This window comes from Mustela erminea, chromosome 13, assembly GCF_009829155.1.
Source record: "Mustela erminea isolate mMusErm1 chromosome 13, mMusErm1.Pri, whole genome shotgun sequence".
Lineage (NCBI taxonomy): Eukaryota > Metazoa > Chordata > Mammalia > Carnivora > Mustelidae > Mustela > Mustela erminea.
Window position 1 is genome coordinate 48,668,122 of NC_045626.1, and position 23,055 is coordinate 48,691,176.

A 23,055-nucleotide genomic window follows, 5' to 3' on the forward strand; every position below is an offset into this window, starting at 1 on the left:
GGAAAACAGTATGGCAGTCCCTCAAAAAAGTTGAAAATATAACTACCCTATGGCCCAGCAATTGCACTACTGGGTATCTACCCCAAAGATACAAACATAGTGATCCAAAAGAGCATGTGCACCCCAATGTTTATAGCAACAATGTCCACAACAGCCAAACTATGGAAAGAGCCCAGATGCCCATAGACAGATGAATGGATATAGATGTGGGGTGTGTGTGTGTGTGTGTGTGTGTATGAATATTAATCAGCCATCAAAAATATTAAATCTCGCCATTTGTAATGACATGGTTGGTACTAGAGGGTATTATGCTAAGCGAAATAAGTCAATGAGAGATAGACAATTACTGTATGATCTCACTCATATGTGGAATTTTAAGAAACAAAACAGGATCATAAGGGAAGAGAGGAAAAAATAAAACAAGATGAAATCAGAGAGGGAGACAAACCATATGAGACTCTTAATCATAGGAAACAGGGTTGCTGGAGAGGACGGGAGTAGGGGGTGGGGTAACTGGGTTACAGACATTAAGGAAAGCCAAGTGATGTAATGACCACAGGGTAATATATAAGACTGACGAATCACTGACCTCTATTTCTAAAACCAATAATACATTATATGTTAATTAACTGAATTTAAGTTAAAATTTTTTTCTTAAAAATGAAGTAGGCTCCATGCCCAGCATGTAGTCCAACCATAGGGCTTGAACTCACAACCCTGAGATCAAGACCTGAGCCAAGATGAAGAGTTGGGACACTTAACTAAGCCATCCAGGCACCCCTAAGAGGTATTAAGTCAGATTGTTGCTCAACGTCTAGCTGCTCCTAGTCAGATACGTGGTCTTAAACATAAATTCCTCTCTTTATAAGCTTCACATTCCTTATCTAGTAAAAGGGGATATTAACACCTACCTCAAAGAGCTGTTGAAAGGATTAAAGGAGATAGTGCACATAAACCTTTTAATAGAGGCCTTGCCTGTGGTAAATGCTATCATCATCATTTTCTACTTGAAAGGCAGGAAACACGTAATACTATTTTGTCTCCTTCACAATGCCAAAGTATGAAGTGTTCATATATTTGTCATTTGAAAAACAAATCAAAATATAATCTAAAATATGGTCATTTATTTCCTCCTACATTATATGCCCATCATTAGGAGCATTAACAAGCAATAGCAGTAAAATCCTTTTGTTCTCTGTGCTCACCCTCTAGTGGTGATCCTAAGAAGCACTGTGTATTTCCAAGTTGCTAAGAGAGTAAATATTAAAAATTCTTCTCACAAGAAAAAATATTTGTAATCACATGGGGTGAAGGATGTTAACCAGATGTGCCATAGAAATCATTTCATAATATATTCATATATCAAATCATTATATTGTGCAACTGAAACTAACAATATTTTATGTCAATTTTGTCTCAATTTTAAAAAAAGAATTCAGGATAGATTAAACTGTCAAAATAAACTTCACAGTGAACAGCTAACTCCCTCAGGCAAGATATGAAGGCTTAATTCAACTATAAACAGAAGACATCTAATGCAGTTTTCTAAAATGCCTCGCAAGGTTAAGTTGTTCCCAAAAATTCATTCACAGCAAGCTCTACATTAAGGAAAAACTAAGTATTTTCCTGTTCTGTGAGACTACTGATCCTTATGAATTCTGTGATTTCCCAGAAGTTTTTCTCAAACTACAACCAGCAAATCCTTTTTCTAGTAGACTGCCTATCACCACTGTTAACAATGGCTGGGGAATATCTACACTAGAAGCTTATACAATTACATTATTAATAAGGAATTATGTACTTAAGAGTTATTCAGCCACAAATTAAAAAAATAATCATGCAAATGGGGTGCATGGGGGGCCCAGTCAGTTAAGCATCTGACTCCTGATCTTAGCTCAGGTCTTGATCTCAGGGTCTTAAGTTCAAGCCCCATGCTGAGCCACATGCTGGGCATGGAGCCTACTTTAAAAAAAAAAAAAACAAAAAAAACAAATGGATAACATAAGATTAGAGGACACTGGGAATGATCTTAAAGAAACAAATCTCAAAATGGAATGCATTTTAATTAAATCTTTAGATATAAGCAATATTCTTGGTAACTTATATCCATACTTAATATATATAATAGTCGTTTCATAATACTTATATTAGTTTAACAATAAAAAAATTTCCACAGACTTTAAAATGATTTATAATGTACTAAAATAAGCCATTACTTCCTCATCTGTATCAGAAAAAGAGAACCAGCACTAGGAAAATATTTTTAAACTGCATATAAAATAGTAAAGGTGAGTTCTTTACCTGGGATTTCCTCTTAGTGCCGCATGGTGTAGAGCATTAAATCCATTATTGTTTGTAATGGTAACATCTGCTCCAGCTTCTAAAAGTACTGCCAGAATGTCATCACGTTTCTTACTTATGGCATCATGTAGAGGGGTATCACCTTCAGAATCCTTTTTTTTAATTTAGAGAGGTTTTCATTAGTTCTTGAGCCAAAGATCACATGTAATATTAATATGTACACTGAACTACTAAACAGAAGCCGTATCTAGTAACCTTCAATAAAACATTCTGCATTAAATTTTAGGATGTAGGCAAGAAACATTAGCCTCATTATATTATATTAAACTCATCCTCAATCTAGATGGGGATCAATGAACATGTTGTAGCCTACCAAGAAAAAAGAAAGTAAAATTAAAAAGTACCCTCAAATATGATTCAGGTAATTACAAAAATTAATGAGGTAAAAAGCTACCCCCAAATTTCATTGGTTTAAAATGGCCTACTATACCATATTCCTACCAGTAATCGTTATGCCTAAAATTTCAAAACAAACCTACACAGTCTTGGGGCCCTAGAATTAAAAGTCAATAGTTCTCAACCTTGGCTGTACATTTAGAATCTGTAGGGGAGCTCTTACAAAGATACCCAGGCACAGGGTGCTGGGTGGCACAGTCAGTTAAGCCTCCAGCTCTTGGTTTCAGCTCAGGTCATGATCTCAAGGCTGTGAGATTGAGCCCTGTGTCAGGCTGAATGCGTGACAGAGAGTCTGCTTGAGATTCTCTCTCCTTTTCCCTCTGTCCCTCCTGCTCATGCATGAACGAGCATTCTCTCCCTAAAATAAATAAATACATCCTTTAAAAAAAGAGAGATACTTAGGCTCTTCTCTAGGACAACTAAACCAGAATCTCTAGGAGTAAGACCCAGGCATTAGTAGTTTCTCAGAGTCTGCCAGCTGAATATATTATGTAGTCATGGGTGAAAATATTAATCTAAATGTTTTCAAGGGGCAGGAAAGTGGCTAATTAGTCAAAATAGAAAACATGTGAAAGAAAAGAATATACAGCGGGACGCCTGGGTGGCTCAGTTGGTTGGACGACTGCCTTCGGCTCAGGTCATGATCCTGGAGTCCCGGGATCAAGTCCCGCATCGGGCTCCCAGCTCCATGGGGAGTCTGCTTCTCTCTCTGACCTTCTCCTCGTTCATGCTCTCTCTCACTGTCTCTCTCTCAAGTAAATAAATAAAATCTTAAAAAAAAAAAAAAAGAAAAGAAAAGAAAAGAATATACAGCAGTCTCGGTCTTCCTTTTTTTCAAGCTGACTACCTTTCCCATTAATCAACTGATTTTAGTAGTATGCTGTTATTCATTATCAGTTATCTCCACAAATGGGTAATTTAGACTTCACTTATTTCATAGTTTCATAAATACTGTTCTCAGTTAAGTCATACCTATGGTTTACGCCATGGTTGCTAAATTCAGCCTGCCACCTGTTTATGCATTACTGATGGCTGCTTTCATACTACAATTGCAGCATTGGACAGTCATGATAGAAACTACATGAAAGCCTAAATGATCATTTGGCCCTTTACAGAAAAAAGTTGGCTAATCCCAGGAATATACTCATCTAACCTCATAACAAATTCCTAATCCAACTTTAATCCAACCAGCCACTTTTTAGTCTCTTATCTAGTGGCACTAAAAATTCATAGTCTTCAACTTGACATAGGCTCTTAATATGGCCTTAATAATATATTAAGAGCCATTTAATATTAATATATAATATATAATTAATATATCAAGAGCCATATAATATGGCTCTTAATAATGGCTGGAATAAGCTTCTACAGGCCCTGATCATCCTTCCTTCTGGTCCCCACAGAAGCTACTCCAAACATTTATCACTCTTCTCAATTACCTTTTCTATACCCATTACTCCCCATTCACTCTCAACGGATGACTTTGTCTCCATTTCAGACCCCCCCAAAAATAGGTATAAATTATCTCTCCTTCAACAGATTAACACTCTCTAATTCCTCCCCCATCCTCCAATTCTACAATCCACTTAGAAGCTCTAAGTTCCAAACCCTGTCAGCTCCAAAATGCTGTACCTAATACAGCATTATCAGTCTCTGATAATCATCTAGCTGAATAAAATCTCCAATTCCTTTAGTTCTCAAGCCCTCAGTCCCATTACTCCTATTTTTCTTCTCTGTTGCTTCTCTGACGTATCAAATCCATCTGGCTGCTAAAACTGTGGGTGGACAGGAATCCCCTCTTAGGTGACTCTTGCCTCAAAAATTAGGCCCTACTGAAAATTAACCTTAAAACCCTGTATATTTTCCAAAATAGAAAATCTTCTTAGACTAATGACTAGATCAAGACCCGAAGATAAATTAAGCTACAATTAAAATAATTTAGATAAAGTAACTATCATTAAATGCAGCCTATTCTACTTCCTTTAAGCTGCTGAAGCTCACTGCCATGATCAGTAAAGTTAAATCAATTCATAAGCTGATATTTTTGCAAAGAAGTCCCCACCCCCACCCTTCAATATAAAACCAATATACTGACAATTTCCTTCAAAGGCCTTTCCAAGAATAGCTGCCAATTTTATCACATAGAATGATCAAACAAAAAAGGAAATGATAACAAAGGAATGCCTGCAACAGAACTTAGTATTTCCTCTTTATAGAATCTTAGCAACGCCTGCAGAATGTACACCATTGAAGGTTTTACCTGGAGGCTAGGATGACAGCCAAAGTCCAATAAAGTCTTCACCACCTGCAGATGGCCTTTGTTGACAGCAATATGAAGCGGCGTCTGTCGGCGCTTGTTGCGAGCATTCAAGTCGGCACTGCCTCGGTGCAGCACTTCTATGACAGCGCCTTCGTCTCCAAAAGCTGCATGGTGAACGGCTCTATCTCCATCTTTATCCTAAATGTCAGCATTTAAATCTGAATTAGTGAGGGAATATTTTAGAGAGAAAATAAAACCTGAAGCTCTGATACGTCATTAAGAATTAATGTGAGAAAAGAAAACACAGAATGGAGTCAATAAAATAACTAGAAATCCACTTGACTAGTGATTAACTCCAAAGATAAATGATGACTGTGGATCAATACACTATGTCACATACATACTGGACCAATACTTATATCAGAAGTAGTCTGATCTTTCATTACTCCTAATTTATCAGCCATGGTGATAAGTCAACATTAAGAAAAACACTAAATTATGATACAAATATACATAAACATTTTTCCATTTAAAAACTGTATTTACAGGGCGCCTGGGTGGCTCAGTGGGTTAAGCCGCTGCCTTCGGCTCAGGTCATGATCTCAGGGTCCTGGGATCGAGTCCTGCATCGGGCTCTCTGCTCAGCAGGGAGCCTGTTTCCTCCTCTCTCTCTCTCTGCCTGCCTCTCTGCCTACTTGTGATCTCTCTCTGTCAAATAAATAAATAAAATTTAAAAAAAAACTGTATTTACAAAGGCTTTTTTTTTTTTTAAAGATTTTATTTATTCATTTGACACAGAGAGATCACAAGTAGGCAGAGAGGCAGGCAGAGAGAGAGAGAGGAGGAAGCAGGCTCCCCGCGGAGCAGAGAGCCCGATGCGGGACTCGATCCCAGGACCCTGAGATCATGACCTGAGCCGAAGGCAGCGGCTTAACCCACTGAGCCACCCAGGCGCCCTACAAAGGCTTTTTAATGACATAGAAATTGTATAAACATTAGGTGAGGAATTTAAAGAGGAAGAAAGGATGCCAAACTGTGATGACAATTAACTTTGAGAGAAATATATCAACATATTAACACTGGTTATCTCTAGTCGGTAAGCATATCTTTTCTGTATATTCAAGAAAAAAAATTAAGTACCACCTTAAAAGATAAAAATGAAACACAGATCAGCGTAATTTCATATATGCATATAACTTCATATATCCAAAACTGAGAGAAACGTCTACTCAAACTATTTCAGAAGAATCAAGTAGGTATGCTGTACCCTTTTAAAATAGGCCTATTTCTGAAGAAGTAGAGAAAGACCTGATTGCTTAAAATTTTTTAATGTAAGAAACCTTTTTTTCTTTTCTTTTTTTTTTTTTTAAAGAGAGAGAGCTTGTGTGAGCATGGGGCAGGGGTGCAGAGAGAGAATCCCAAGTAGACTCTGCAGAGCCCACTGCCCGGCTTGATCTCATAACCTTAAGATCATGACCTGAGCCAAAATCCAGAGTCTAACACTTAACCGACTAAACCACCCAGGCAGCCCTGTAAGAAATTATTTTTTAAAGGGGGAAAAAATGCCTGTACTGCATAAAGATAATATATATAGTCCACATCAAAAAAGAAGGCCTCAGGACTCCTGGGTGGCTCAGTGCGTTGGGCCTCTGCCTTCGGCTCGGGTTATGGTCTCGGGGTCCTGGGATCGGGCCCCACATCGGGCTCTCTGCTCAGTGGGGAGCCTGCATCCCGCTCTCTCTGCGTGCCTCTCTGCCTACTTGTTCTCTCTCTGTCAAGTAAATAAATAAAATCTTTTAAAAAAAAAAAAGTCCCATTACTTTGCTAAATGCAGACAGAGATGGGTATTATAAAGATACTCTCTTTATTCCAGACTATGTCTCAAGTTTTAATACCCAGAAGTAAGCATGTTTTAAGACTTTCTCCAAAGCAGTATTTCCAACCTTTAGTCCTACCTCCTCATAGACTCCAGCTTTAGCAAGTGGTTTGAAAATCCATAAAGTACCCAGGATTATTTTAACTACTTTCCACAGATTTAAATTAAAAACAAAACAACAGTTCATTCAAAACAGCTGCTGAATTCACCAGTCTTTGGTCTTAGCATATTTTCTCAGACAGATATTTAAAGTAAAACCACTTGTGTAGGAGTCCACAACAATCTGACAACCACTCTTGAAAAGGTAGGAAACTACAACTCAGCAGTACTTCTACCTTCTAAAAATCTAGCTAAGCCAAAGTAGTAGTTTCTGTTACCTGTCAGCTGTGAGGATAAAGGAACTAGCACACTACCACATGAAAGTTTAAAGATGCAACTCATGTGCCTCTGAGTAGCATTATATTTAAACAACCCAGAGAAACAAGCTTTTTACAAAAAAAAAATTTTATGTCTACATGAGTATGTGTGTGTATGTTTGTGAGACATAGAGATGAAGCTCTGAGAATCTTAGATTTAAGCTCTTCCTACCCTCCAATTTAGATTTATTTATCATTTTTAAGCAGTTTCATTTTAAGCGTTATCATTTTAAGCGGTTTTCCTTATGTTAAAAAGAACATCACTAACACTCCCTAAATAAAAACAAGGACTGTTTATGAAATGTACCACATGTTTATGGCTGTTAGAAAACTTATTGTAATGCTGTTATGCAGGTCCTGTCATCAATTCATGTGGGGAAAAAAAAAACACTGAAAAACAAAACCATGAAAAATAAAAACCCTAAATGTGTGTGTGTGTGTGTGTGTGTAATATATATATATATATAATATATCAAGTATTTTTATGTATTTGTCATATATATGTCAAAAGAATATATATGAGAAAAAATTTATAGAATTTGGAAGACATATGCACTAGAAAATAACAATTTATTTTGGGTTTTTTTTCCCCAAATAAAAAACCTCAGTTGCACAAAGATCTAAATAGGGTTTGTTGCTGTCTTGTGAATCCATCTTAAGTATTTCCAATAAACCTAATTTAAAAAGCTCATTATTATGACTCTGATACTAGCACCAAGTGAGATGTTGAGGGACAATATTACAGTAAAGTTATCTGAAAGGATTTCGGCAGGGACCTCAAATTAAATCTAAAACCCATCTTGGTTCTTTCTACCCTCTTATTCCCCCCTTTCTTCCTGCTTTCATTCCAGTCTTTCCTAGCTTAGTTGGCAGAACCACAGACCATATCAAAATCCTATCTGTAAGTCATGCTTACCTACTTCATGTCCCTGAGCCACAATATATACAAGCACCAAACCCAATGGCTCTTACGCCTCAATTTATAATCAGATCTCTTTTCTTTTCTCCTATTCTACCACTAATTAATTAAGTCCTTGATTCTCACTCATCTAACTTAGAGCCACAGCTTACCTGCCTCCACTTTATCTTACCCCAATCTATTCTTCACACACATACACACACACACCAGAATTCTTTCTGTAATGCACTAAACTTATGTTTAAAACCTTTTAATGTAACTCTACTATAAAATGAACAAACCTCTTTTAAAGTCTACTTCTGCAGACTACACCTGCTGCCATCATCGTCCCACATAAAAAACTCTAACTTACCAACTTATTTGACCCACTATGCCCATGTACAATTATTTGACCCAGATTTCAATGCTCTAATAATTCTCCACTGTCCCTCTGTCCAGCTCCTGGACACCATCACTCTACTTCCTGTCTCTATGATTCTTGACTACTTTAGGTACTTAACAGCAAAGGAAGCATACAGTATCTGCATTTTTGAAACTGACATCATGACCTCAACAGGTTCATCTACATTGTAGCAAGAGTCAGAATTTCCTTCAGGACTAAATAATATTCCATACGCCACATTTTGTTTAGCCATTCACACATCATGGACACATGGGTTGTTTCCAAGATTTAGTTATTGTGAATAATGTTATGAATGTGGGTGCAAAAATATCTCTTTGAGACCCTACTTCAAACTCTTTGGGGTATATAACCCAGAAATGGAATTGCTGGATCATACAGTAATTCTATTTCTAACAAAACTCCATATTGTTTTGGAAGAGTTTGTACTGTTATAATGTTACGCTGTTTTCCACAGCAGCTATACCATTTTACATTCCCACCAACAGCCCAGAAGGGTTCCAATTTCTCCACATCCTCCCCAGACTTTTTTTTCCCAAAGATTTGATTTTATTTATTTATTTATTTATTTATTTATTTATTTATGTGTCAGGGAGAGCAAGAAGCACAAGTTGGGGGGCGTGGGAGGGCAGAGGGAGATGCAAGCTCCCCACTGAGCAGGGAGCCCATTGCAAGACTTGATCCTAGGGCCCTGGATCATGACCTGAGCCAAAGGCAGCCACTTAACCAACTGAGCCATCCAGGCAGGCGTCCCTGATTTGTTTTGTTTTGCTTTTATAATAGCCATCTGACTAGGTATGAAGTGGTACCTCATGATGGTTTTGATTTGCATTTCCCTAATGCTTTGTGATGGTTAGCATCTTTTTATGTGCTTATGAATCATTCATATATATTCTCTGGAGAAATGTCTACTGAAGTCCCTTGTCCAGTTGTGCATCATTTTTCTGTAGCTGCTGAGTTTTAAGAATTCTCCAAAATTCTGGATATCAACCCATTATCAGACATACAATTTGCCAGTGTTCTCCCACATTGTACAAGTTGTCTTTCCATGGTTGATAGTGTCCTTTGGTGCACAGAAGTTTTTAATTTTCATGAAGTCCAATTCGTCTATTTCTTCTCTTGTTGCCTGTGCCTTCGGTGTCATACCCAACAAATTATTGCCAAATCCAATGTTGGGAGCTTTGCCTTTTGTTTTCTTTCAAGAGTTTTATACTTTTAGATTTTACATTTAGGTCTATGACCTATTAATTTCCATAGACAATGTTAAGTAAAGGTCCAACTTAATTCTTTTGTACATAGATACCCTGTTTTTTCAGCACCATTTATTTAAAAGACTGTCCTTTCCCCACTGAATGATCTTGGCACCCTTGTCACAAATTATTTGACCGTGTATGCAAGGATTTGTTACTGGACTCTATTCCATCCCACTGGCTTATGTATCTGTATCTATGCCAGTACCACACTGTTTTGATTATTGTAGCTTTGTAGTAAGTCTGGAACCATCAGGAAGAACGAGTCTTCCAAAATTCTGTTATTCTTTTTCAAAATGGTTTTGGCTATTTTGAAGTACCTTGAGATGACATACTGAATTACAGAATGAATTTTTCTATTTCTGCAAAAAACATCACTGAGATTATGACAAGGTTTACACTAAATCTGTGGATCAGTTTGGGCAGTTTTGACATAATAATACAAATTCTCCCAATCCATGAACATGAAATATGTTTTGACTTACTTATATCTTCTTTCTTTCAGGAGTACAAGTCTTTCGGCAGGGACCTCTTCGGTTAAATTAATTTCTAAGTACTTTTTTATTATTTTTGATGCTATTATAAATGGAGTTGTTTACTTAATATCCTCTATTGATTGTTGATGGCTAATGTACAGAAATGAAACTAGCTTTAGTATTGGTACTTTGCTGAATATCTTAACTAGTTCTAAAAGCTTTTTGTGTGGAACTTTATGGTTTTCTACATGGATCATATAATCTGCAGAGACAATTTTACTTCTTCCTTTCCAGTGTGAATGCCTCTTATTTATCTTGCCTAAATACTCTGGCTAGGACTTCCAGTACCATGTTGAATATGAATGGAAAAGTGCACATCCTTATCTTTTCCCTGATCCTAGAGGACAAGTTTTTAATTTTTCACATATGGCTTTTATTATGTCAAGGTCATTCCCTTCTATTCTTATATTTCTTTGACTCATTCTGAGTAGGTTTCGTGTTTCTAGGTATTTGAAGGAATCAAGATGGTGGAGAAGTAGCAGGCTGAGACGACATCAGGTAACAGGAGATCGGCTAGATAGCTTATCAAACCATTCTGAACACCTACAAATCCAACAGGAGATCGAAGAGAAGAGCAACAATTCTAGAAACAGAAAATCGACCACTTTCTGAAAGGTAGGACGGGCGGAGAAATGAATCCAGAACAACAGGAAGATAGACTGCAGGGGCTCCCCACAGGAGCAACGGAGCACAAAATCAGGACTTTTAAAAATCTGCTCCAGTGGGGTGCCTGGGTGGCTCAGTGGGTTAAGGCCTTTGCCTTCAGCTCAGGTCATGATCCCAGGGTCCTGGGATCGAGCCCCGCATCGGGCTCTCTGCTCAATGGGGAGCCTGCTTCCTCCTCTCTCTCTCTGCCTACTTGTGATCTTTGTCTGTGAAATAAATAAATAAAATCTAAGGGAAAAAAAAAGTCTGCTCCACTGAGGGACATCGCTCCAGAGGAAAACCAGGGTGAAGCTCACACAGGGACAGCATGACCTCAGGTTCCATGAGGTCACAGAAGGATCGGGGGTGTCTGAGTGTCACAGAGCTCACAGGGAAACTGGCTATTGAGATGGAGCTGAGGAGTGAGCTCTCAACTCAGGGTTACCTTGAACCATAATCCATGGCACCAGCCACTGCTCTGTGAGTGAGGTCCCCACAAGATCCAGCGCACCCCCCCCCCACAACCCGAGAGTTCAGGGATCGACAGGGTTTGGAGACTCCAGGCAGAGCTGTCTGCCAGAGACAGAGACGCTTGGTCATAGGCTGGGTGAGCTCAGAGCACAGCCGGAGGCTAGGGAGATGGGAGTGATTAAGCGTTTTTCTCCAAGCACAGCTGAGGCCAGGGAGACAGGAGTGACTGACTGGTTTTCTCTGAGGGCATACTGAGAGTGGGGCCCCGAGCTCTCAGCTCCTCAGGCCAGAGATTGGGAGGCCGCCATTTTCATTCCCATCCTCTGGAACTCTACGGAATGCGAAGATCAACAAGAAATCCAGCCAAGACCAAGTTCACTTATCAAGGAGAGCAGCAGAATTCCAGAGGAGAAAGCGAAGCATGGAACTCATAGCTTTCTCCCCGTGATTCTTTAGTCTTACAAAGTTGATTAATTTTTTAACTTTATTTTTTTTCCCTTCTGCTATTTTTTTTTAACTTTTACCCTTTCCTCTTTTAACGTTTTTTAACTAGTTTATCTTAACGATACCTTTCATAAAAAAATAAATAAACAGGCAGCCCCTGGTCTGAAGATCCTCGGAAATCAAGAGCAGGCATTTCCCCAGTAGCCTTATCTTCAGTCTTAATTCCCACCATCATGTATAAACTAAACATAAATCATGCACAAGTCTACTTGATTGAAGTTCTACAGAATAAAAGGAAATGATTTTGCGGAAATAAATAAATAAATAAATAAATAAAATCTTTTTTGAACCTTCATTATTATAATCATATTTTATACTTCATTGTATCTAACTTTATTTTTTGTATACACATAGGTTTTTTTTTCTTCTAAAAAATTTGGGGTACAACTTCTTCTAACAGATCAAAATATACCCTAAGTCTAGCACCAGGCTTGTTCTAGTTTCCAGCCCAAGCAAATTCTCTCCACTTTCTTTTTCTTTATTCTCCCAACCAACTTACCTTATCAACTCCTTTTTTAGAAATTAAAAAAAAAATTTTTTTTCATCTTTATAGTCATATTCCATCCCTTCGTTGTATCTAACCTTATATATGTTTTTCATTCCTTAAAATTTTGGGAGGTAGTTTCTTCTAAGAGACCAAACTACTACCAAAATTAAGTGGGTGACCTTGCTCTAGTCACCAGTCTAATATATATATATATTTTTTTCTTTTTTATATTTTTTGGGTTTTTTGTTTTCTTTTTTTTTTTATTTTTTTTCCTGAACTTCTTTTTACCCGTTTTCTTCCCCCCATGATTTGGGGTCTCTTCTGATTTGGTTAAAGCACATTTTCCTGGGGTCTTTGTCACCCTTTTAGTACTTTATTTGCTCCTTCATATATTCTTACCTGGACAAAATGACAAGGCGGAAAAACTCACCACAAAAAAAAGAACAAGAGGCAGTACCGAAGGTTAGGGACATAATCAATAGCGACATTGGTAATATGTCACATCTAGAGTTCAGAATGATGATTCTCGAGGTTCTAGCCAGGCTCGAAAGAAAAAGGCATAGAAGATATTAGAGAAACCCTGTCTGGAGAAATAAAAGCCTTTTCTGGAGAAATAAAAGAACTAAAATCTAACCAAGTTGAAATCAAAAAAGCTATTAATGAGGTGCAATCAAAAATGGAGGCTCTCACTGCTAAGATAAATGAGGCAGAAGAAAGAATTAGTGATATAGAAGACCAAATGACAGAGAATAAAGAAGCTGAGCAAAAGAGAGACAAAGAAGTACTGGACCAAGAGGGGAGAATTCGAGAGATAAGGGATACCATAAGCTGAAACAACATTAGAATAATTGGGATTCCAGAAGAAGAAGAAAGAGAAAGGGGAGCAGAAGGTATATTGGAGAGAATTATTGTAGAGAATTTCCCTAATATGGCAAAGGGAACAAGTATCAAAATCCAGGAGGTACAGAAAACCCCCCTCAAAATCAGTAAGAATAGGTCCACACCCCATCATCTAATAGTAAAATTTACATGTCTTAGCAACAAAGAGAAAATCCTGAATGCAACAGAGGACAAGAAGTCTGTAACATACAATGGTAAAAATATTAGATTGGCAGCAGACTTATATCCACAGAGACCTGGCAGGCCACCAAGAACTGGCATGATATATTCAGAGAACTAAATGAGGAAAACATGCAGCCAAGAATATTATATCCAGCTAGGCGATCACTGAAAGAAGGAGAGATGAAAAGCTTCCAGGGCAAACAAAAACTGAAAGAATTTGAAAACACCAAACCAGCTCTACAGGAAATATTGAAAAGGGTCCTCTAAGCAAAGAGAGACCATAAAAGTAGTAGACTGGAAAGGAACAGAGACAATATACAGTAATAGTCACCTTACAGGCAATACAATGGCACTAACTTCATATCTCTCAATCTTATATCTCTCAGGTTACCCTGAATGTAAATGGGCTAAATGCCCCAATCAAAAGACACAGGGTATCAGAATGGATAAAAAACCAAAACCCATCAATATGCTGACTACAAGAAATTCAAAGACACCTCCAGATTTAAAGTGAGGGGGTGGAAAACAATTTACCATGCTAATGGACATCAAAAGAAAACTGGGGTGGCAATCCTTAGATCAGATCAATTCGATTTTAAGCCAAAGACTATAATAAGAGATAAGGAAGGATACTATATCATACTCAAAGGGTCTGTCCAACAAGAAGATCTAACAATTTTAAGTATCTATGCCTCTAACATGGGAGCAGCCAACTATATAAACCAATTAATAACAAAATCAAACACATCGACAGTAATACAATAATAGTAGGGGACTTCAATATTCCCTTCACTGAAATGGACAGATCATCCAAGCAAAAGATCAACAAGGAAATAAAGGCCTTAAATGTGTTTCTAGGTATTTGTCCAGTTCATCTAGGTTATCCCATTTGTTGGCATATAACCATTTACAGTACTCTCTTAAAACCTTTCCATTTCTGTAGAATTGGTAGTAATGTCCCCATCTTCATTTCTGATTTTAGTAATTGAGTGTTTTTTAAAGATTTTACTTATTTGTCAGAGAGAGAGAGAACAAGCGAGCACAGGCAGAGGCAGAGGGAGAAGCAGGCTCCCTGCCGAGCAAGGAGCCTGATGTGCGACTTGATACCAAGACGCTGGGATCATGACCTGAGCAGAAGGCAGCCGCTTAACCAACTGAGCCACCCAGGTATCCCTTGAGTGTTTTTTCTTAATCAATCTAGTTAAATAAACATTTATCAGTTCTGTTGATCAAAAAACAAACATTGTGGTTTCACTATTTTCTCTCTTGCTTTTCTATTATTTTATCTCTGCTCAAATATTTATTATTTCATTCCTTCTGCTATCTCTGAATTTAATTTTTTCTTCTAGTTCCTTAAGCTGTAAAATTAGGTTGTTGATTTGGAATCACTTTTTAAATATAAGCATTTACAGCTATAAATTTCCCCCTTAGCACTGCTTTCACTACATCTCACAGGTTTTAGTATGTTCGGCTTTTGTTTTCATTCATATCTCAGTATTGTCATATTTCCCTTGCAATTTCTTTAATCCATTCATTGCTTAAAAGTATGTTATTTAATTTCCACAAATGTGTGAATTTTCCAGTCTTTCTTCCATTATTGATTTCTAACTTCATCAAAATGTGGTCAAAGAAAATATTTTGTAAGACATCTACCTTTTTAAATATACTGAGACTTAATTTGTGACTTAACATATAGTCTACCACAAAGAACACACCAGGTGCACTTGAGAAGAATGTACATGCTATTGTTAGGTAGAGGGCTCTGTATATGTCTATTAGCTCCAGCTGGCTTTACTGTATTGTTCATTCCTCATATTTCTTATCTTCTGCATGGAAGTTCTATACATTATTGAAAATAGGATACTGAAGTCTCAAACCAGTAGTGCAAAAATGTCTTTTTCCTTTCACTTTTGTTAATTTTGTTCGTATATTTGTATGGTCTGTTATTAAGCATATAAATATTTAGAAATTTTATATCTTCTTGTTGTATTGTACTTTTTATTAATATACAATGTCCTTCATGATTTAGAACCTATTTTATCTAAAATTAATATAGCTATCCCTGCCCTTTTTTGATTACTATATGCATCAGTATCTTTTCTTATTCTTTCACTTTAAACCTATTTCTATCTATGCATCTTAAAGGGAGTCTCCTATACACAGAACATATCAGATAATTTTCAATCTACTCTGCCAGTCTCTTTTAGAGTTTAATCCACTATATTTAAAGTAATTATTGATAAGGAATAACTTCTGTCACTTTGCTATAATTTTTCTAGATGCCACATAGCTTTTGCTGCCTCATTTCCTACATTACTCTTTTATATTTAGTTGATATTTTGAAGTAAAAAACATTTTACTTAACTTCAATAACATAAAAACTCATTTACAAGCGTTGTGCAGTGGCAGTATCATAAACAACGAGGTTTATCTGAGACACAATTACTGCTAACTGAAAACTCATTTATGGGGCACCTGGGTGGCTCAGTCATTTACGTGTCTGCCTTCGGCTCAGGTCATGATCCCAGTGTTATGGGTTCTAGCCCTATCTTGGGCTCCCTGCTCAGTGGGAAGTCTGCTTCTCACCCTTCCTTTCCTTCTGCCCCTCTCACCCTGCTCATGTTTTCTATCTCAAATAAATAAAATCTTAAAAAACAAAAACAAATAACAACTGATTTACCACTCTATCCACAACCCTTTGTTATCGTTATCACAAAATTACAACTTTGTACATTGTGTAATCAAAACCATAAACTAATAATTTTTTAAAATCCCTAAGTTTCTTAAATTACATAGAAAACAAAATGTGGATTTACAAATCAAAGTTACAATAATGCTAGATTTTAGACTAATAATTTTTTTTAATGTATTAGTTTCTTAAATCATCTGGGAAACAAAAAGAATTATAAACATTATTAAAATAATGTTATCTTCTGTAACTGCTTACATATTATACTTTTATTGAGATATTACTTTGTCATATGGCTTCATGTTACTATCTAATATTCTTTCATTTCAATCTGCAGAACTCCCTTCAGGATTTCTTGCAAGACGGTGTGCCAGTAACAAATTCCCTGAGTTTTGGGGAATGTCTCTCACTTTCGAAGGAGAGTTTTGCTAGATATAGGATTCTTGGTTAGCAGGGTTTTTTTTTTCTTTTTAGCACCTTAAAAACATCAGTCCACCACTGTCTTCTGAAGTTTCTGATGAGAAATCTGCTGAAAATCTTACAAGGATCCCTTTTCAAGTGACAAGTCATCCCTCTTATTTCTTTCAAGATTCTCTGGCCTTGGCTCTTTAAAGTTTGATTACAATGTGTCTCAGTATGGGTCTCACTCAATTCATCCTACTTGGAATTCACTGTGCTTCTTGGATGTTTATAGTCATGTCTTCCATCAAATTTGGGAAATTTTTGGTCATAGTTTCTTTGAATAATCTCGCTGCCCTTTCCCCTCTCTTCCCTCCAACCCTCACCCAATCCCTTCTACTTCTCAAACGCCCACAATGCATACAATGGTCCACCTGATACTGTTCTACACATCCCTAAGGCTCTGTTCATTTTTTTCTCCAATCTCTTTTCCTTCTATTCCTCAGACTCCGTAATTTTGATTGCCTTAACTTCCAGTTCACTAGTTCTCTCTTCTGTCTAGTTAAATCTGCCTCTGAATTCCTCCACGAATTTTTCATTTCAGGTTCTTATACTTTTCAACTTTGGAATCTTTTCTTGGTCTCTTTTTAGGTTATCTATGTCTTCACTGATACTTCCATTTTGTCCATACATCATTTCTTAGCTTTCTTCTCATCTTCAATTAGCTCTTAGAGCATTTTAAGGTAATTGTTTTAGAGTTATTTGTCTATTCAGTCTACATCTGGATTTTTTCAACAGTAGTTTCTGCTGGCTTATTTTGCTTCCTTTAAATGGACCACACTGTCCTGCTTCCTTGTATGCCTTGTGTTTTTTTTGTTGAAAGCTGGACATTTTATTCTAATAACCAGTAACTCTCGCAATCAGATTCTCCCTCTTTTGCAGGGTTTGCTGTTTTCTGTTTTTGTTTTTTTTTTTGATTGCTTTAGACTGTCTTTGTGGTTAGAGCCTGAAGTGTAAACTTATGGTCTTTTCTGAGCCTGTACCTTTCTCTGGACATGTGCAGTGACATTCTAATTTCTCATATATATAATTGCTCTCGAATGTCCTAGACTTTAATGCCAAGGTCACAAAAGGAAAAAAAGAAGAAAAAATGGTGTGGGGAGAGCAGGAAAGATACCATTCCTTAGAACTTCTGGAAGTCACTTCAGCCATGGCAAAATGGCATACAACAATGGGAGAATACAACAATGGCTGTCCAGCTCTGTGTCTGCACATCCATGGTTAGAGGCAGCAATCAGTGCACAGATCCTGGTATTTGTAGCAAGGACTCCTGTTGCCCATCCTGTCCCATGCAGGGTGATCTAAGAACATGAACATGGCTGCCTGCCCCTGGGGGGGAAGGTGAGGTATAGGTAGTACCTGCTGAACTAAGAGTTAAAACTGACAAAAATCAACCACAATTAACTTGTAAGTCCTTCCTCTGGACATCACAAGACTTTAGTAGACTCCAGAGTTCTAAAATAGTTACATCAGAAGGAATTCTGCCAGGGCGCCTGGGTGGCTCAGTGGGTTAAAGCCTCTGCCTTCAGCTCAGGTCATGATCTCAGGGTCCTGGGATCCAGTCCCGCATCGGGCTCTCTGCTCAGCAGGGAGCCTGCTTCTCTCTCTCTCTCTCTCTCTCTCTCATCTGCCTCTCTGCCTACTTGTGATCTCTGTCTGTCAAATAAAAAAATTAAAAAAAAAAAAATCTTTAAAAAAAAAAAAAGAAGGAATTCTGCCAGTACAGTTGTTATCTAGGTGGGGAGATGAATTTCTACTACATCATACACCATTATATTTCCAGAACCTTCTTAGTAAGCACTGTGATTTTTAACATCAGTGGAATTAAACATTTCCTGAACATGCTGACACTTTCAGTAAATTAGTTCAACTATTTTATTATCCCTAAATATCGTCAGTAATACTGTACACTTCATCTTCTTTTCCCTAAAACTCATTTAGTTCATCAAGATGCTGGTATTCTGATCATACTAAAACTTTGATACAATTGTTTGAAAGTAGTGTATTCTGCTTCATTCATTCATTGACTATTTATTGGGTGTCTACTACAAGCTCAGTATTGTTCTGGACACTAAGGATACAGCAATGGGCAAAATAAAGTTCCTACCCTCATAGACTTTAAGTTCTAGTAGGGGAGACAGAACATTATAAACAAAATAAGTAAATAAAATGTAAATGCTAGGTAGTAAAAAGGCCAAAGAAAAAATATCACAGGTAAGAAGGATTAGGTAGGACAGCCAAAGGATGGCCTCCCAGGGTGGGTTTCATTAAGTAGCTGAAGGGAGCAAGAGAGAAAGCCAGCCATGAATCAATAGCTGAAGGGAGTAAGAGAGAAAGCCACTAGAATATCTGGGAAAAGAAGTGTGAGGACCAAAGTGGTAGCAGCAGGAAGGGTAAAAATAGTTCAAATTCTGGATATATTCTAAGAACCAATAGGATTTAATGATGGACCAAATGAGGAATGTGAAAAAACAAAAGACAAATCAGTGATGATCTGGTAAAACTCAACTCAGCAACTGAAAAAATTGGCAGATAAGGGAAGACAAAAACTCTGGTGTTGTCTCCTTTTAAAGCTTGACCTTTTCTGCTGGGATAATCTCAGATTTTAGTCTGCCTTCCTAGAAAAGACAACTTAAAGACTGTTTAATGGGTCTTGCAAATCTAATCTTTTGTTGACGCTCCACATTCTTGATAGTGCCAGTTTTGGGGGTGGGGAATGGCCATAGGGAGGTGGGGTTAATTCAGAAACTGAATTAACATGGGTCCTCAGGAACTATGTACACCAATTCCTAGAGCCATTTTGGAGGTTACTAAGAGAAGAATTTCCTTAAATTGACCAGTCTTGAAGCCCACTTGCCCTTTCCTTCTCAGTTTTACATTTATATAGAATTTCTACAGATTTGTTTTCATTACTAGATAAGAATCAGACAGAATTAGTATCTGTTTCTTAAGAAACCATATTCTCGGGGCACCTGGGTGGCTCAGTGTGTTAATCCCCTGCCTTCGGCTCAGGTCATGATCCCAGGGTCCTGGGATCAAGCCCCGAATCGGGCTCTCTGCTCACTAGGGAGCCTGCTTCCTCCTCTCTCTCTCTCTCTCTGCCTGCCTCTCTGCCTATTTGTGATCTCTGTCTTCAAATAAGTAAATAAAATCTTTAAAATTAAAAAAAAAAAAGAAACCATATTCTCTGCCTTCTGCCAGTTGGAAAGAAACAATCAAACAAAGGCAACAATAACACCACAGATTCCCTTGGTGCCGTTGTATACTATAGATAGTATTTTATTGCCCTTACTCCACACCCCAACCCTTTAAGTTCTTATCATATATAAGGAAACTGAAGTTTATACCAATTAAACGTTTTGCCCAGTATCACTTTAGACAGCAACAATACCATTAAAATGTGGGTTTTCTGAGAAACTCTGTTTTGTTCTCTACTTAGTCCTCTCCTTCAAAACAGCTTTCATCAACCTTAAATGATAAAACCACTCCCAAGTTTCCAGACAGCTGCTGTATATATGTGTACTGTATTTGAAAACTTAATGTAAATGACATACTTTTTTAAACTGGTCTTTCATTCAATCAACCATACCTATTTTCTTATAATTCATCAGTAGGGAAAAAAAAAAATACTAAGTCCCTAAGGGATCCAAAATTAGCTCACTTATAAAAACACACCTAAGATCTCACAGTTCTTGGTGCCTTTACCTATACATTAAGGAGGAAACAGAATGTAATTCTACTGTACTCAGTAGGTCATAGATGGAGAAAACTTTCTTAGTTTTCCCTAAGAAGAAGAAATAGGAAAAAAATGTAATCTGATATCACATATTAGAAAGGTATAATATATACCAAATAATTTAGTTTAATAACAGCTGAAATCAACTGACAAAAGAACTGCAAGAGTCATCTATAGTAGAGACCAGTAAACTTTTCTGTGAGGGACCAGGAAGTAAATATTTCAGGTTTCCAAGCCACCCAGTCTCCTGTCTGAACTATTCAGCTCTGCAGTTGTAACATGAAAGTGGCCATACACAATAAATAAATGAATGGATATGCTATATTCCAATAAGATTTAGTACTATAGATGGAGGGCTGGATTTGGCCTGCAGGCTAGAGTTTGCAACCCCTAATCTATATTATCTTGAGCTCACCTCCTAATGCAGATGAAGAAAATGAAACGTTACAGAATGATAACTAGAGAACAAAGTATATTATTATTTTACTCTTCAGCTAACCTCAAAACTTTTAATACAATTTAATTTTTTTAAATCACTTTTAATTATTATTGTTTTATGTCTGATAAAGATATAATGAAGTTTAAAAAAAAGAGAACTTCTCTTTTGAGATACATACCAAAATATTTACAGATGAAATAATGTATCTGGATCTGCTTCAGTAGAAAGGGAGGATGGTACAGGTTAAGTCAAAACTGGCCATGAAAAATAACTGAAGTGGGGTGATGGGGAAACAGGATTCACTCTACTATTCTACTTTTATAAATATTTGAAATTTTCAATAATAAAAAAATTAATAATGACAAATTACTTTTAAAAAAAGGCTGGCAAATGATGAATCACAAATTTAAGTGCATTTGTAAAGTTAACTGTTTTCTCTGTCTTTTAAACTAGGGTTTCTCAACTTTGACAATATTTTATAGTTGGGGCCAGATAGTTGTTTGTTGTGGGAACTGCACTGTGCACTATAGGATGTTTAGTAGCATTCCTCATCTCTACCACTAAGATGCCAGTAGTGCTCCCACAACCACACCCCCACCACCAGTTGTGACAATCAAAACTGTTCCCAGACATTTCCAAATGTCCCCAGTTGAGAACCATTGTTCTAAAAAAACTACACTGCTGTTTCTAAAAAATTCTTAAATTCTAGAAAAATGATACTTTGATGACTTTTTTGTTTTAGTCTTAGGCTAGAAATTATATTTATATTTTAACCCAATTTTTAAATGTAGTTTTTTCTTTGCCAATTGGGAATCTGTGTTATTAATTTAACCTGAGGTATAAGTATCCCTTTCTCCCACTATTTCTATAAATTATATCTGCCTACAATGGTTTTTATTTTTTATTTTTTTTTAATTTTTATTTAAATTCAATTTAGTTAGCATGTAGTGTATTATTAGTTTCAAGGGCACTGATGTTATAGGCAACTTATCAGTTGCCTAAAACACCCAGTGCTCTTTATATCAAGTGTCCTCCTTATTGCCCATTACCCAATATCCCATCCCTCACCTACCTCTCTTTGCCTACAAGGGTTTTTAAAACAGAAATGCAGAGAATGGAAATCCAAATGAGGTGTATGGTTGAAGTCCAGATATATCTCACTGATCTAGTAATAGACCTAATTTTAAAACTTTCTCAAAGAAATTATTTACAAACACTTAGCTTACTGCGCCACACCCCAACTCCAATCTTACTGGGTTTATAGAATCAGCTACCCATGTTTTGTATTTGAATTTAGTTAAGAAACAGTGCCAATTTTGTTCCCACCCCCACAGCTGCACTGCCATTGTGCACAACCCCTCATGTGAATAAGAAGTCTTTAGAAACACAAATGGTTAGATAGTCCCATGTTGTCTGCTTTATTAATTAAATTCTGAATCAGAAAGCACACTTTATAAAAAATAAGGCAAAATATTTTACTTATGGCCTCTTGTCTTATTAGCTATAATCAGAAGGGCTTTGGTATGTTAGTAGTTCTTGCTATTTTAGTTGCTGGATTCATTAAATAAAAAATGGATATTTGGGGCACCTGGTGGCTTAGTTGGTTAAGCATCTGCCTTTGGTCCAGGTAATGATCTCAGGATTTGGGACTGAGCCTCAAATCAGGCTTCCTGCTCAGCAGGGAGCCTGCTTTTCCCTCTCTCTTTGCCCCTCCCTGCTTGTGCTCTCTCTCTCTCAAACAAATAAAATCATTTTTTAAAAAATGAGGTATTCAACTCGGGAAATTTCATTCCATTTCCCCAAGCTAGATGGAAACAGTAACACAATAAGTAAGTGTCTTCCATCTACAAAATACTAAATTTAAATTAAGTTTTTCATTACTGAAAGAAATCCTGTAACATATACTGGGTTCCTAAATTCATAACCAAAAAAGATGTGAATTAAAAATTACTACTGTGCAGGGGCGCCTGGGTGGCTCAGTGGTTTAAGCCTCTGCCTTCAGCTCGGGTCATGATCCCAGGGTCCTGGGATTGAGCCCCACATCAGGCTCTCTGCTCTGGGGGGAGCCTGCTTCCTCCTCTCTCTCTGCCTGCCTCTCAGCCTACTTACTTGTGATCTCTGTCTGTCAAATAAATAAATAAAATCTTAA

The 23,055-nt window shown here is 37.1% G+C and overlaps 1 protein-coding gene across 1 annotated transcript in view; it reads right to left on the bottom strand.

Annotated features, from left to right (window-relative positions):
- MIB1 (mindbomb E3 ubiquitin protein ligase 1) overlaps positions 1-23,055 on the bottom strand; it is a 130,470-nt gene that overhangs the window by 47,829 nt on the left and 59,586 nt on the right. The window contains exons 11-12 of the mRNA XM_032309412.1: positions 5,018-5,215; positions 2,302-2,453 (exon numbers count right to left, since the gene is read on the bottom strand). Coding sequence (XP_032165303.1) covers positions 2,302-2,453; positions 5,018-5,215 — 350 coding nt within the window. The remainder of the gene's footprint in view (positions 1-2,301; positions 2,454-5,017; positions 5,216-23,055) is intronic.